Source organism: Leptopilina boulardi, unplaced genomic scaffold, assembly GCF_019393585.1.
Source record: "Leptopilina boulardi isolate dan_hultmark-lab unplaced genomic scaffold, ZJU_Lbou_2.1 LbouV2_317, whole genome shotgun sequence".
NCBI lineage: Eukaryota > Metazoa > Arthropoda > Insecta > Hymenoptera > Figitidae > Leptopilina > Leptopilina boulardi.
The window spans coordinates 93,162-109,332 of NW_026137882.1; the positions used below are offsets into that span (position 1 = coordinate 93,162).

At 26.7% G+C, this 16,171-nt stretch overlaps 1 protein-coding gene across 1 annotated transcript; it reads right to left on the reverse strand.

Moving 5' to 3' along the window:
* Window positions 1-13,778: 13,778 nt before the first annotated feature.
* On the reverse strand, window positions 13,779-14,553 carry LOC127284049 (uncharacterized). The gene is made up of 2 exons (XM_051309329.1): window positions 14,145-14,553; window positions 13,779-14,005 (listed from the first exon to the last, which is right to left on the reverse strand). Exons 1-2 carry the CDS (start codon window positions 14,551-14,553, stop codon window positions 13,779-13,781), a joined length of 636 nt encoding a protein of 211 aa, XP_051165286.1.
* Between the last annotated feature and the right edge of the window lie 1,618 nt (window positions 14,554-16,171).

Below are 16,171 nucleotides of genomic sequence, written 5' to 3' on the forward strand. Positions count from 1 at the left end.
TTTAGTGAGCAAGCTATGGAAGCCGTGCATCACGACTTCCAAAGTGTGTGGGAAAAATGTAAAGTTTCTGTTAATCATCCGAATTATTCACAAAAACTTTTGCAAGCAGTATGTGCATATAACAGTGGGCACATTTAATGTTCTTCGCCCAATTTTTTTATTCTTTGTGTTCCAAAATGTTTAAAGAATTTCTGTAAAAAAGTTAAATAAACTACTGTTCTCAACAAATATTTTTAATTTAGTATAAAGTTATTAAATTACATAATTTTTTATCCTGATATTATATAATTTTTCTCATAAAACAAAAAATTCAATTTCTTAACCTAAAAATCGATTTTCTCAAAAACGGCAAGATAAAAGATTTTGAATTTTTTTGCAAAATACTTAGAAAAGTGTCCAGATTCAAGATATGGAAGAAATTTTACAGTGAAGAAACTTTTGGGTTAAAGTGAGTTAAGGACCACCGTGTTTTACTAAATATTTAGTTCAACATAAATATAAATCATTATTTTTGCGAAAAAGTCAATTTTTGGATAAAAATTTAGAAGAATTTCAATTTTTAAAACAACTTACTTTTGCAGGTTAAAGATTAAAAAAGTCACCGATGAGACTAGAAAAGTGATTTTAAGAAAATCACTCAATATTGTCAAATCCTTAAAATGTATGACATGGTCAGGTGGAGGACAGTGAAAACATCATTTAAACAAAATAGTTGATTTTTCCAAATTTTTCAAATATTTCACATTTTCTTCAAGAAATTTAAGAAAAGAAAAAAGCTTCGTTTTTATAATATTATTAACTTGGCAATACAGAAAATATTCACAGTCAACATGAAAAAACAAAACGGTTTTCTAACAGTTACGATGAATTTTCAATTTTCTATAAAAAAGTGAAAAAATAAGTAAATACATCATGTTTTTCACATTTTATTTCAGCTACGAGATGATAAACCATGGTAGATTATACATAATTTAAATAAATTTAAAAGAAAAATGAGAAAATTGTCAATCGCTTTAATTTTCTCATAGGTTCAAATAAGAAAAAATATCAACATTGTAACGTTTATAATTGTAATTTTATAGAAAAAGCTCGTCGGAATCAGGATTCGAAAAATAAAACAAAGAATTGACTTATTAGTTACAGATAACTATATTTTAGAAATGGACAAGTATAATAATAATAACGGGATCTGCGCACGGTACATTAATTGTTACGGAATCTAATTACAAACAATAACGCGTGATCTCTTTAACAAATGTGAAAAAATAAATTAACGCCGATAGATACAATAAAAAGAAAAGGCTTACAAATAGAAATAATGTCAGATCGATAAGTAACGAGAATAATCCGCTCATCCGCGTAACTTATATGATGTAAACGGGGCGAAAACTAAATAAAGCGAGTCGCGGCGTTACCGAAAATTATATTAATGCTAGAGGGGTAACTTTGCGGAAAATGGACGATCACCCCAACGATGCTCCTTGGATGATTCGGCTGATCCACCTGTCGTACGACGATGACAGAGTGAAACTCTGGGTGGTGGGATCATGAGTGATACTCGTGATTCGAGAACGATGCTAGAGATGCCCTGAAGTCTATTAAAAAAGGATAAAACCCTTTCTTAAACGTGAGAGAGTAAAACTCTCTTTCGATTCACTATCGAGTAAAACTCAAAATAGGGAAAGCTCTAAGAGTGAAACTCTTCGTCCTGAGTCAAACTCAGTTCTGAGCTCTCCGTGTCGGGCCTGCTGCTTTTATGTCGGTCCGTCTGGTAGAGAAGCGGTGGGGGAGCTCGAAAGTCTGAGTGCCTGGAGGGGGAAATTACTTGGGCTGCGCGACGCTAAGTCGGTTTTCGGTCGCTGGTGCGCAACTTTTCGCTCGGTGCAGTGGGGCCTCTCTCCACCGTCCGCGCTTTTTACCTATACGTTTTATTGATTTTTTTTTGTCTCAGTAATTTCTATTCTACCGGTCATCACAACATTAAAAACATATATAAATCTTACGAAAAAAAAGCATTTTTTAAGAAAAGTCGAAAGGTGTATTTTTTCACCTTAAATGCTGAAAAGAATCGCCATTTCGATAAAGAAGTTAAATTTTTTAGAAGTTTACTAAAAACACTTAAATTATTCGTTATTAAAAATTGTATTTTCTTTACATTTTTTGATATCCTCGTAAATGTCATGAAAAGTGAAAAAAATTTTAGGGTTATAATATTCTATTGCTAAGTAGCACGTAAATTACTTTTTTTTATTGAAATAGAAAAGAAACATAAAATTAATATAATAAACATAAATATACCATTTATTTATATATATATATTTGTGGATCACTTACATATATTTGATTTATCAAATGCTTTAATGAAGAAATTGTTTCAACCTTTGCGAAATGTCAATTTTCAATATTTGTGAGTTGAACAATATTCATTTGTTTTTCATCACCGTGAATTCAAATGACTTGAGCGGGTCCATTTGTATTTGTATCTCATTGAAAAAGAAAGAATACAAATACTGTCCCCCGATATATTGAATATAAAAAATATTGTCCATAAAAATCAATGAACAGAAAAAATGTATTTCAGCTTACGAAAGCAATTATTTTATTTTTAATAGGTTTATGATATTTCTTGACGAAATTATAATTATTGAACAAAATTTATTTTATTAAACAAAAAATTGTCTAATGTTTAATTTTTATTAAATATTCACCTAAACGATAATGACAAATCATGTTTTAAGCAGAAAAATCCAATTTTTTAAAAATTTTGAAAACTTTCAAATATACTGAAGATATTTAAAAAAATGAAAAATCGCATTTTTCGACTTATCCTTTTTAATCAGCAATAATTAAAAATCATTGTTAATAGGACGAAGAAGTCAGTTTTTAGTAAAAAGAATTGAAAAATTGTCAAACACTTTATTCTCATATTTTCAGTTCAACTGAGATGTAAAATAACTGTTTAAGAGAAAACAAAATAAATTAAGAAAAATTCTTTTTTCACAAAACATTTAAATGCAAAGGGCATTTTTTTCCTCAAATTTTTAAGTGATATATAACAAAAAATCATCGCTTGCGAAAAAAAACGAGTTTTCGAATTATATCATATTTTTTTAAAATAGTCCGAATATTGCTGATCGCTCAAATTTATTTATTTATATATATTTTTTATACGAATTTATATATAATTTTATTTATTAATTTTGTTTTTTAATTAAATATATAATTAATTACCTATAGGATTACAATTTTTTTGCTTTTATTATTATGGTCATTTAAGAAGTCTCTGTAAAATTCAAATAATTTTACATATGCTCTATCATCGCTGTTCATCTTACTTCCTTTTCTTAATTTGCTATAATATTTCGCTTTTTCCTTTTTCCACAATTCTTCCAATTCTGTTGCTAGAAGTGAAATTAATAATTAAATTAATTAAATTAATAATTTTTATACAGAAACAGTAATTAATATATATTTTAATAAAAATTTATTTTTATATTTACGTTTAATATAGAAATACTGATTTTCTTTTTTAATTATTTCCGCTGCAATCAAAGTAAATGCATCAACATAATGCTGGCGACCTTTTACATTTTGATAAGTCGATATTTTTTTATTGTAAATAAATGGAAATTTTTTTAACTCGGTCAAAAACAATTTCAACAGATTTGTATCCATTTCAAAACGCTTTTTTTTTAATGAACGGTTATGTTGAATTGAACTTTTCATAGAGAAAAAAAACAATCACCTGTTAACTTCGAGTTTGCTATTTATAACCAAGGAATCCTAAAAATTTGACAAGTCACATGTTTGCGACATTTAATGCAGCAAGATTGTTATCAAAGAGTAAAAATAACACTTCTATTAAATATTATACTTGAAAATTCTGAAAATGGCTGCGCGTCATAGATTTGCAAATTTGTCGGGTAAACAATTTTTATTATTAAAAAATTTTGAAAAAAATATTATTCAAAAAATTAAACAAACAAAATCGTAGACAATCTTTTCAAGAGTAAAATTAACTATTATTGATTGTAAAAATTAAATAAATATGATAATTTTTTATTGAATTTAAACGAAAAACATAAAAAGTTATATAATTACTATTTAACAACAAATTTTTACTCAGAATAATTTTCTTTTGAAAATTATTGAACTGATTCTTTCAAAATTTTATGAAGAACAAAATTTAATTAAATTTATTGCAATTATTAATAACTCTTTTAAAAATGATTACTTGAAAATTTTAATATTCCCATTATAAAAATATTGTTCGAAATACCGCTTATTCAAGTTACTAAAATATCAAAATACCAAAAAGAAGTCTTATTTACTTATTTGAATTAACTTTACCAAATCAAATCTAAATTCAATTCAAAATAAGATTAATTTTCTAGCTTAAATGTTCACTTTTATAACACAGAAAATTATAAATTTTATTTTATTTTCTTGGATAAATACAATCTACCTTGATTGATAATTAAGCGAGAATTCAAAATATGGAGTATTTCTTGTAGTTTAAAGGCTTTTCTTAATAAGACAGATTCATACTAATTTTTTATTGATTAAAGTTGTTTAGTTTTTCATTGTGGACTTCATTTTTTATTTCAGCGTGCTATTTTAGGTCAAATGCCATGAATGAAATTCTTTTTTAAAAATTTGTAAAATAGTGTTATTCTTAAAATATTTATTTATGAACAATGTTTCACGGGCATTTTTTTAAGTCCATTTAAATTAGGGGGACAGTTTCCTCGTTTCAAAGACCTTCGTGACATTCTTTTTTAAATGACTGTAAAAAAAATTCCTAAAGATACACGCGAATCTACAGAACGCTTTTTATTCGAAATGTATCAATGCAAAAACATTTTCAAAAATAACATTTTTTCGCGTTTGTAGATTTCTGTGCCTCAGATTGTAAGAGAAAAAGTGTTTTATTTTAATTAATTCAGGTCAAACAGTGTCTCATTTCTCTAGATATTTTGTATCGAAAACATAAATTTACAATTTTATTGTGACTATTATTTCTAAATGCCTAAAGTTTTAAATGAAGACCTTTAAATTACACGCTTTTTTAAAGTGAAAATTATTTTTGAACGGAATATGTGACCGGGTCTGAAAAAACGGTGTTATCGATCAAAAAATCGATTTTTCTTACGGTGGTTTTTTAAATAGTTTAAGGTCCTAAAAATACAGTGCAATTAATCTCAAATGTTAAAAATATTGTTTTGAAATGTTCAAACAAATTTTTAAAAAATTACTTCAAAAATTTTTTAATCAAAGTATACATATATATAATAAGTAATTTAAAGACAAAAATCACTGTTAATATTTTTTCTCAAAGAAAGAATTAAAAACTTATAAATTGTTTAAAATTGCAAAGTATTTAATGGTTTTCGTTATCAAGTCTTAAAAATGTTTATTTCATTTTTGATTTTAATTTTTGTTTTTGAGCCGTTTTTTCTGTATATCTTAAAAATAAGATAGCCAATCTGGTAATTCTGAGTTTGGATTCAGTGAGAAAAAATACATGAGAATATACTAGCATAGTGTCCCAACAAAAATAATTTTTTTGTCTGTCATTGTTAATTTAATTGTTTAAATAATTTGTTTAAAATTATTTATTGAAAAAAAAATTTATTATGGTTTTGTACGCCGAATGAATACGCAAGGAACCCTTATGAAAAGATTTGGGCTTTTTTTCCGATTTTTTAGAAAATTAAATAACTAAAATAAAATAATTCAAAATTTTCAGCTTTAATTTATTACACGTATAGAAAGAATTTGTTAAAAACAATAAAGACTTCTTTCTCTTTTCAGTGGTGGATCGGAGTAGAATAGTAACTTTAGACGAGACGAGACATGATTTTGACGAAATTGCCAAAATTGTTAAATGTTCAATAAAAACGGTACGATTGTGGGTTCGAAATCATCAAGCAGGTGGAGACGCATCCTTGAGGGACTACAGAAGATTCAATGGAGGATTTCGGAAAACTACTCCTCATGAAGATGAACAAATTCGCGATTATATTGTTCACGTTGATCCGTTTTCCCCAACAGTAAAAATAAAAAACGATCTCTTACTAAACGTTTCACGTTGGACTGTTCGACGACGCCTAGCGGAAATTCAATTTGTAAATAGGAAACCAGAAAAAAAGACAGCTTTAACTCGTCATCATCGAGAAGAAAGAGTGGGCTATGCTCTACAGTTTTATGGAGAAGACGAAGTGTTTTGGAGAAATACAATATGTATGGACGAAAAAACATTTTCAACGTCTGAAGATGGTCGTCGAATGGTATGGCGCCCTAGAGGAGAAAGGCTCAATCCACATTTTGTTGCTCCGTTTCAGCATAGTGGCAGAATAACATGTGGATTTTGGGGTTTCATCAGCACATTCGGAGTAGGTGAAATTGTCGAAATAGATGCCAGAATGAATGCCAAGCAGTATGATTACATTTTGGAACACCATTTCCTACCGAACGTACGTAGATTACTTCCTGTAAACGAATTCGAGGAATTCAAAGTCATTCAAGACGGTAGTATGGTTCATCGAGCGAGCTTGACCAAGCAGTGGTATGAGCGTCATCCAGAAATCACCCTTCTTCCACAGCCGCCTAAATCGCCAGATCTAAACGGAATCGAAAATATTTGGGGATATATGATTCGAAGTTGGCGTTCGGGAGAAGACCGAACGCGAAAAGCACTTGTAAATCATGTCCATCGATCTTGGAATGAATTGAGGGAAAAACCAAGCCTCGTAGCGAATTGCATTTATTCAATGCCTCGTCGTTTGAACAGCGTTCTTGACAAACACGGATATTGGACCGATTATTAAAATTAGGGTGACCGTTTTTGTTATAAAAAAAATTCCTGGTCATTTCCAGGTCATTTCCCGATCATATATGAATTATTTTTCCCGGTCATATTTAAAAATTTTAAAAAAATACCATGAAAGTATAGTAAATATTGCTTGTTTATAAATAAAAATATTCTACAACATAAACAATTTTTATAGAGGAATATATTTTTTTTAATGAAATATAATTAATAAATTTAAAAATAAATATTTCTATTTTCTCTCACAAGAACACTTTTTAATAAAAAAAATTTCAAAATTCCCGGTCATGAAAAAAATTCCCTGTCATTTCCCGGTTTTTTAGGTTTTCCGGTCCAGCGGTCACCCTGTAAAATGATAACTAATCCTCTTTCAGTCAAAACTGAAGTAAGTTATTGTAACAGACTTGGGATAAGAGAAAATTATTATACGTTTTCATTTACGTATTTTATGAAATTAAAAATTATTTAAATTAATAATACTAATCGGGTTAAATTATATGGAAAATAAATTTACTTGAAAATAATCCATTAAATTATTAACCCTCGGAGCACATACTGGGTCATACAGACCCTGTCATTAATTTCAATGAAGTGTAATTTGAAAAGTCGGCAATGCAACACGAACTAATAAGGTAACTAACTAATAAGGAATAATAAGTAACATGATAATCCAAAGAAAATAATAAAATACTAGTAAATATGTTATTAAAAAGTATAGTTTTAAAAAGTTGTTTTGAAAATCACATTTTTATCGTCTTAAAAGTTGCGTTCGTTAAACTACAAAATAAATACCTTTTTTAAAAAATAAAATAAGGTGGTATTTTTTCCCTTATTCTAACACACTTCGAGAATATAAATCCCAATTTTTAGCTTAAAATATTAAAAATTACAAAAGTTACATTTTTTTTTAAATTCAATTTTTTCTTTTTAATTAGTTAACTTCACGAATTTTTTTTCAATATGCAAATAATTTAATAATATTTCTAAACTGCATATTCTTATTTTACAAGGTTCAATGAATAAAAAAATATTTTTTTTGTGTTGATCAGTCCAATAGTTCAAAAATGGGGGAGTTTTGTAAAGTAAACAGGGTCACAGCGACCCAGACTGTGCTACTTGTTCGAAAAAAGAGGTGTGTGCTCCGAGGGTTAAATTCAATTTTAATTTCAATATTGTATGAAAAATTTATTGCCATATAATTTTTTTCTCCCGTCTCGAAAAAAAGTGAAAGACAAGGTTCCGATATTATCTACAAATTAAAAAGCATTCTTTATTTTTCTATACGAGGTAAAATAAAGCACAAACGAATGTTTCAAATATCGTGTGTTCAATCGAATATTATACCACGTTTTCCAAGATAAATGAAAAATTTACTACGAAATACTTTTTCTATGATACACGTTTCTTTTACAGCAAGAAAAAAATATATATATTCGTTAAATGATGTGACAAAAAATTAACTAATTAAAGCGTGGTTATAAGTATAATATAAATGTGTGCGTAAAGTATGTTGGATCCTCAAAACTTATTAAATATTATCTTAAATATTATCCGTCGACTGATTTCTATTTTTTGCTTAAAACAATTCTTCCCCCTCATTTTCACTTGTATATAGAAGCAGATTTGGGGCTGACTAGAGCGATTACTTAATAATTTAAAAAAAAATACATCGAAAACTCTCACTTATGACAAAAAAAAGAATCATAATTGTTAAATCTTAAAAACCAAAAATTGTAGGCTTATTCATATAGATTGACAATTATACAATAATATTCTAACTTAATTCTACTAGTTCGTTTAATTTATTAAGAAAAACAAAACGTTTAATTAGAAGAAACTTAATTTGGTATTTAATTTTATAATTAACGTTTTTCTTAATAATTAAATTAATAAAATAAGTTAATAAAATTAAAGTTTCCAAGTAAAAAGAATTAGCTCTAAATTTTATCAACAAAAACTAAAATTATTTGTTTTGAGAATTTATATTAGTAATAATATGTGTAATTTTACAAAATTTTGTTTATTTCGTGATAAAAAAAAGAGTGTTATATAAGAGCAAAGAGAGGAACCTAAAATATATTTTAACTATCGAACTCTATGCGAGTATTTCTATTCCGAAAGAAATTAGTAAAGTCCCCGAATGCGCGCAAAATTTCTGAATATAAAATATAACTCGTAATTATAAAAAATAGAAATAGATCGATGCATGCATTTATCATTAATATTCGTTTATATATTAAAAAAGTTGTCGAGTTCCTTAACATTTTCATTTTTATAATATTGAAATTAAAATTACCAACTGTAGATATTTTTTAATGCAAAGAAATTTGTTGTAATTTAATTTATAATAAACAAAAAAAATGATAATTTACTTTTAATAAACATTTAAAACCTAAATTTAAATTTTACAACATTAAAGTGCTTATGATGATAAGAACTTTCCGCACCTTCGATTAACTGAGTTAGAAAGTTTGATGCGACTGCCAGAAAGTTTATGTTTTTTTTTATATTAATTGCCTAAGCAAGCAGAACAGCTATCAAAAACCACATTAAATTATGTCTTCTCAAGCTTCTTTTCGCGCGCCATATTCTTTACAACGTCCATCTGGAAACTCATGTTTGTCCACCTTCAGATCATTGACACACCTCCATATTTTGTTCAGCCTTCATTTTTGTCTTGTATTTTTCACTGTAAAAACAATTAATAATAATCAAACCATTTTCTAAAATATCCACACTCGTCAAGCACGTAAACTTGCACAAAACTTGCAGCAAGTTTGCTATACAAAGTGTGCACAGCTTACAGTATAATCTTACTGCAAGATTTCAATGTAAACAATTTCTAATGAACAATTTCTACATAATGAAATTTACATTGAACACAATTTTTAAATAATTAAATTTTCAATTAATTATGCATTTTCCTTGACCCGAATTTTAATCTATCTAATTATTATTTAAAAGCATTTTTAATCTTGAACCGAAATTTTATATTATATAATACAATTTTCGTTTCTTTATATATTTATTGCTTCTTCAGACTTTTATTTAGCCAAATTTTAAATTGACAAAATTATTAAATAAATGAGAATCTCACTGAACCAAAATTTTATCCATCCAAAAAAAAAACATTCGGCAAATGCATTTTAGCGAAAATTAAAAAATTAATCTATTAAAATATTCTCAAGCCTCGGATCGACTTTAGGATGAACAAAAAGTTGATTTAGTAGATTTACATAGCAAGAAAAGTCGAAAAAGTCGATTTTCTTTTTTTTAAATAAATTTAAATGGTTAATAAATATTTTATTATTATTAACTATTGTTATTATGTATTAAATACATAAAAGTTCAATTTTCAAAAAAATTTTCAAGCTTGACTTATTCAAATTTTTTTTATTTCAAGATTTTGCTAAAGTTTTGAGTTTAAATGTTCCAAAAAATTACAATTACATTCTAAAAATCTAAAGTTCAATAAAGTAAAGAAAGTTTCGAGTTTGTGACATTATTTCTAATTAAAATTTGAAAATTCAAAATTGAGGCTGACAAACATTTCCAAACGTCATTTTTAAATAAAAATGTTTAAAGATTGGAACCGTCAAAAATTATTCCCTAATTCTAAAGTGTAATTGAATTTTACAAAATTTTAAATACATTTTTTTATTAAATAAATTTTTTTATTAAATACATTTTTACATTAAAAATGTTTTTCTTTAAATAGATTGAAATTATTAAAAATATTTAAATTGGCGAAAAATTTCAGATAAAAATTTTCGAAATAATTAAATTTCAGAACAGCTTAGGTGGAAATTTTAAGAAATATGCAATTGAAGAACGGAGAATATGCGACTTTTTTAGATGTGTAATTGAAAACTAGTTTTTAATAATAGAATTTTCGAATAACTTGATTGAATGCATAACAATAATGAATTTAGTAAAGAATTTCAGTTAAGGGTTTTAAAAATAATTGAATTTCAAAAGATCAGCCGCAGTTCAGATTTTTATTAAGGTTTGAACTTGAGCAGATTTCAAATAATTGAAAATTTTATGAAATTCGATTGCTGAAATATTTTTTTATTGGTTTCAAACAATATTTAAATTTTCTAGGATTGTCAATTAGATTTGTCATTAAATAATTGAAATCACGAAAAACTGTATTAAAGGTATTGTAAATGATTACTTTTGAGAGAAATTTTTTTAAATTAGTAAATATTCAAAGAGTTGCAATTAAGTTTTTTTTTTTAGAAATAAGTATCTAATTCGGTTTCAAGAGATTTTAAATGAAATTTTTTTTACAAAAGTTGAAACAATAATTGAATTTTAACGAATTATTAATTGAGAAACGGTTTTTAATAATGGATTTTCCGAAGAATTTGATTAAAAGTATCAATTTGAGTCAACAATTGTTTGAATAATTGAATTTTGGAAAATTTCAATTTTATATTAGAAAAGTTTAAATTTTGTTGAAAACTGTTGTAAAAATTTTCTAATAATGTTGTATAATTAGTCGAAAAAGTCGTAAGTTGTTAAAATAAGTCGAGAAAAGTCGAAAAAATCGTGCAATCCGAGGTCTGTATTCTTGATAAATTCTAAATTGAGATCAAATTATTACTTATTTACAATTAAAAATGATATCATATTAGATGCTTCGTTTAGGAAAAAATGTAATTTTTAATGAAAAAGAATTATGTGACTTTAGAATTCTGACAGATTTAAGTTTGCACTGTAAATAAAGTTAGCACGCTGTCTAAATGAAATTTTAAACAAATGGATTTTTTTAAATCCTGCTATTTAATAATTCAATTAAAAAAAATTTTTTTTTTTGAACTTAATAATAATAATAATAATATTAATATTAATAGAATAATAAATATTATTCCATATATTTATTAATATATATTATTTTATAAAATTCCAAAAAACATAAGATAAAAATATTCACAAAAAGTAAATCTATTTTCCATGTGCAAATTTTTTTGAATTGTGATATTTCATTTATTCATAAGTTAAAAAAATAAACTTTATGATGGAAATAGTTTGTAATTTATTAATTAATCAAATTACCTGTATAACGATGGTTGTGAGGATTAAAACTTGAAAGCCGCTACATTAAAAAAGGTAGTATAGATTAATATTTTGATTTCCAAGGTTTATCGGCAGTAATAAAAAGTTGGCATGTATAAAATGAAAATAATTTCCCTCATCTTGTTGAAACTTGAGCCATTTAAAAATTTACCAACATTAAAATTTATCCAAATCAAAGTTCATTCAAAAAGTAATTTTATTAAATGTCAATCTTGTTAAATGGCAATTACATGCATTGATTTCACAAAAATTCTGTTAAATAGCATTCAAACAATTACCACTGCAAATAAAACAATGACTAATTAAAAATTAATATTTAATTTTTAAGAACTTACTGTTTAACTATACAAACCAAAACATAGAATTACAAATTTATCAAACTAAAATATACAGAGAATATTACAAAAAAAACACCATATGTAGTAAAGAATCAATTTATTTCATTATCAAAACAAACATTTTGTAATTTTAAAAATTATAATTTAAAATTTTGATTCAAATATTTAATTTACGATAAAAAAAATTTTGCCACTATTTTGAATTTACTGTTACATTTTGTGAATAATGTGAAAATAATAATATTTAGTTTTAAAAATAATTAATTTAGAATAATTAGAAAGTGAAATTATTAATATTATAGTTCATAATTTATAATAAAAATAATATGCGTTATTAAAAGAAACTTGTTTACTTTTGTAAACATGTGTATTTCTTAAAAATATCTTGTTTTAAAAAATAATTAGAAGTTCGTCTCTTTGAAATAATTGATAAATGCTTATTATCGTTAACAATGTATTACTTTTTATTATCATTAATTATTTTGTAACAAGAAATATTGTTACAATTATAAATATTTATATTTTTCTATACAAACGTCGCAAAAATCCATTCACATAACCTTACATTTCTTTCGTAACTTCTTCATAATAATTAAATATTATGTAATCAATAAATTATTTCAATTAAATAACTTGACAATTATCGTTTGTAAACTTTTTAAAGATACAAAATTAATTAAAATATACAAAATTAAACAATGTTCTGGCAAACACGATTAAAAAACCAATTTACTATTTTAAAAAGAAAATATTTCATAAAGTCTTTACACTTTCACTTTTTCAAAACAATTATTATTATTATTATTAATATTATATAATTTTTTCAACACTTAACACTTAATTTTCACGTTTCTTGTAAAATATAACCAAAATAAAAACAATAACATATCCCATTTTCTCATTTTTCCAATTTGACAGTTCCCGTTCCACATTCCGCAAAGTTGACCATGAAAACAACATAGAGCGTAGGCAAATCACTCGAAATTAGTGCCTTCTCTGAGGGAAGGCATCTTTGCACCCTACTGTACATGGAGTATATTGATCTAAGGCTAATTTTTTCAACGACGGACAATTCAAATCATCTAAATTTAATACATTTTGTGTATAGCTTTCTAACCATTTTTGTTTCTCTATACCTTTTACATAAACTGTAGGTGTACCTATTAATATTTCTTTCAGAATTGGTTGTAAATCTTCATAAGGTATGTCACCAGCATTCCAATCAATACCATGATAATTAAATGCAGTCCATCGATTTTGACTCTTGTATCTTCTCGGTAGGCGGCTCCAGGCATATGGCGGCTCGAAGAGGAACACCAATGGATGAGCATCTTCTTGAAGTGGGATGATTGCTAGCTCTTTTATGATAAACTCGTTATAAGGTCTTTTGAAACACTGGAAATCTACGACGTACGCCATGGTATCTATAACAGATAAATGACTTTAGACTCTAAGAGTTGCTGTATTTATACTCTTATCTCCACTTTTTTACCATTACCCCCACTACTCACTTTTACCCCCACTCTTTACGATACTTTCTTCACAACATTACTGATTGGTGTGTATTGAATAATTCGATCATGAATAATTAAACAATAAGCTGCTGTATTGTCTGGAAAATTTTCACTAGATTCAAATTCTAGTTTCACATCCATAGAAGCTTGTTTAAGAAATTCATTTTGCTTGGAGCAATCTATGACAGCTAATGGTGCATAATCTTTAAATTCATTCCTGGACAGAATAGGCTCAGGATCTTTACCATAGTATGATGATTGAAAATTACAATACATCTCATAGAGAATTGAAAAATTGATTTTGATTAAAATTCAAATTTAAATTACTATAAGGATAGTATTGTGAATTTAAGAAAAGTTTTACATTTATGAGATTACAGCTATCAAAAATATTTGCATATCTTCCAGGATGATCTTTTCGATTTATTTGTAATCCAAGGATTACATATCGAGGTTTCTCAACCTGCGTAAAAGTTTTTACAGTCCAAACATGTTTTTGAGTGGTAGGTAACAATGGGTATTCATACATATCCCACGATCTGAAGCTCATAGATATAAGAGGGTCTTTTTCAATAAATTTTAATAATTCAATTTTTTGACGATCTCCAAGGAATATATATGGTATGAACCATTCCACTTTATTAATTATAATCTTAAATTGCTCATGCTCTTCAGTTGCCGTAATATCAACTATAGCATTAATGTCTGTACGAGATCTTGTGAGGATAAGTTCATGTTTTGCATTAACAACAATCTTTCGATAGTCTTCAGCAAATCCAAAAATCATGTTTAATGGTATGTTTACATCAAAATAACCATTCTCAATTGGTTATTCTAAGATCGTCATCGAATTCAAGATAGCCAGCATTTTCAGCATAAATTAATTGATTAGGTGTGTGAGAAACATAGGCTTTCATAGTGGTTGTTAGACCAACATTTTTACAGCGATCAATTTCCACTCCACTCAATTCATAACGAATCTCGTTGAATAAAAAACTAACGCTATTACTAATTAACTTTGTGTTAGTCACATTAGTATTATTAGCTTTTACTAATCTTCCTGTTACGTGTAATGTACTTTTTGAGGGTAAAATGTATTGATCTAGATTTTGAACTGGAATTCGAATATCATCACTATTATTAAATGCTGATGAATTGTAGGGTTGGTGAGAATGAATCTCATAGTGTGGTAGAGAATCATCAAATTTAACTGGTCTAAGAATGGTTAGAATATCTTCCATTTCTTTTATAGAAACAACAGCAAATGAAAAATATTTTAATGATTAATTTACTTTTCTTCCTTTGTTGTCTTGATAAACTCGTAGACCGAGCTGCTGTAGGAAACGTATGTTCTGAGGTGTTAGCCTTTTGCGAACTGATTGAAGACTGATTGCTTTTTGACATGGTTGCTCGTTTATATAGCTTCCACCAGTTTTTCTGTAAAATACTATACCCATTACGTTGACTTAACGTGTAATCTAATTGTTATAGTTTCACCACGAAAATTTATTAAATTTCCTTCTTGATCAACGATTCGCACTTGAATATTATGTATTGTCTTCACGGCGATTGGAAGATAAATGACTTGAGATGGTACTTCCACGATCTTATATCCAGCTGGAACAATTGGAAAAAATTCATGAATTGTATGTACTTTTTTATTGTTAATATATGCACCAGTTGTAATACTACATTCAATTCTAATAGCATTTACATTAAGAATAGCTACTGTGAAATCTGACGTATGTATTGCATTATCTTCGAGAATGCGTGCAGTGAATCCCAATAATTCACCAATTGAATCTTTATGTGTAAAATCAATTTCACGTCTAGTCATAATTCCACAACGCAAGGTATTATTATTTGGTTTAATGCTTATAACTTGCGATCCTTGTTGAATGGAATTTTGAATATATTTTTCAATATCTTCAATTTCATAGCTGCCAGTAGGTATAGTAATCACATCATTACCAAGATAAAATTTATTTTTTCCTACATCAACATTAGGAATTGAATTAAAAGTTAGAAGTTGAACAAGACCAAGAGCATAATTTTTATTTGGTAATAATTCTATTGGTGGAAAATATTCTGCTTCAAGTATAGATGATTTACCTGAAATAGTTAGAGTAAATGATTCATCCATGATGATGACTTTTTATAGACTGATTGCTCACATATGATTACATGTATTTATATAGGTTATATTTGTTAGAGAATTTGAGTTGATCGCTTAGAAATTTAAGACATAAGTGTCCACAATGAAAAGTATCATAACTTTGACAACTGTCATGATTATATTGTATCAAGGTATTATAGCCTAAATAACTGATAAGCTCAAAAGGTGGTTGAAGGTTACCAAAGCTGTCAAAATACAATGCTTTATCTTGAAGCTTTTTATAAGCAAC

What these genes read in the sequence shown, in the direction of transcription:
- LOC127284049 (XM_051309329.1), bottom strand. Translation starts at nt 14,553, where the DNA reads ATGATTTTTGGATTTGCTGAAGACTATCGAAAGATTGTTGTTAATGCA. An exon ending in TGCAAATATTTTTGATAGCT is followed by an intron (nt 14,006 to 14,144) that starts GTAATCTCATAA and finishes ACTATGGTAAAG; the next exon opens with ATCCTGAGCCTATTCTGTCC.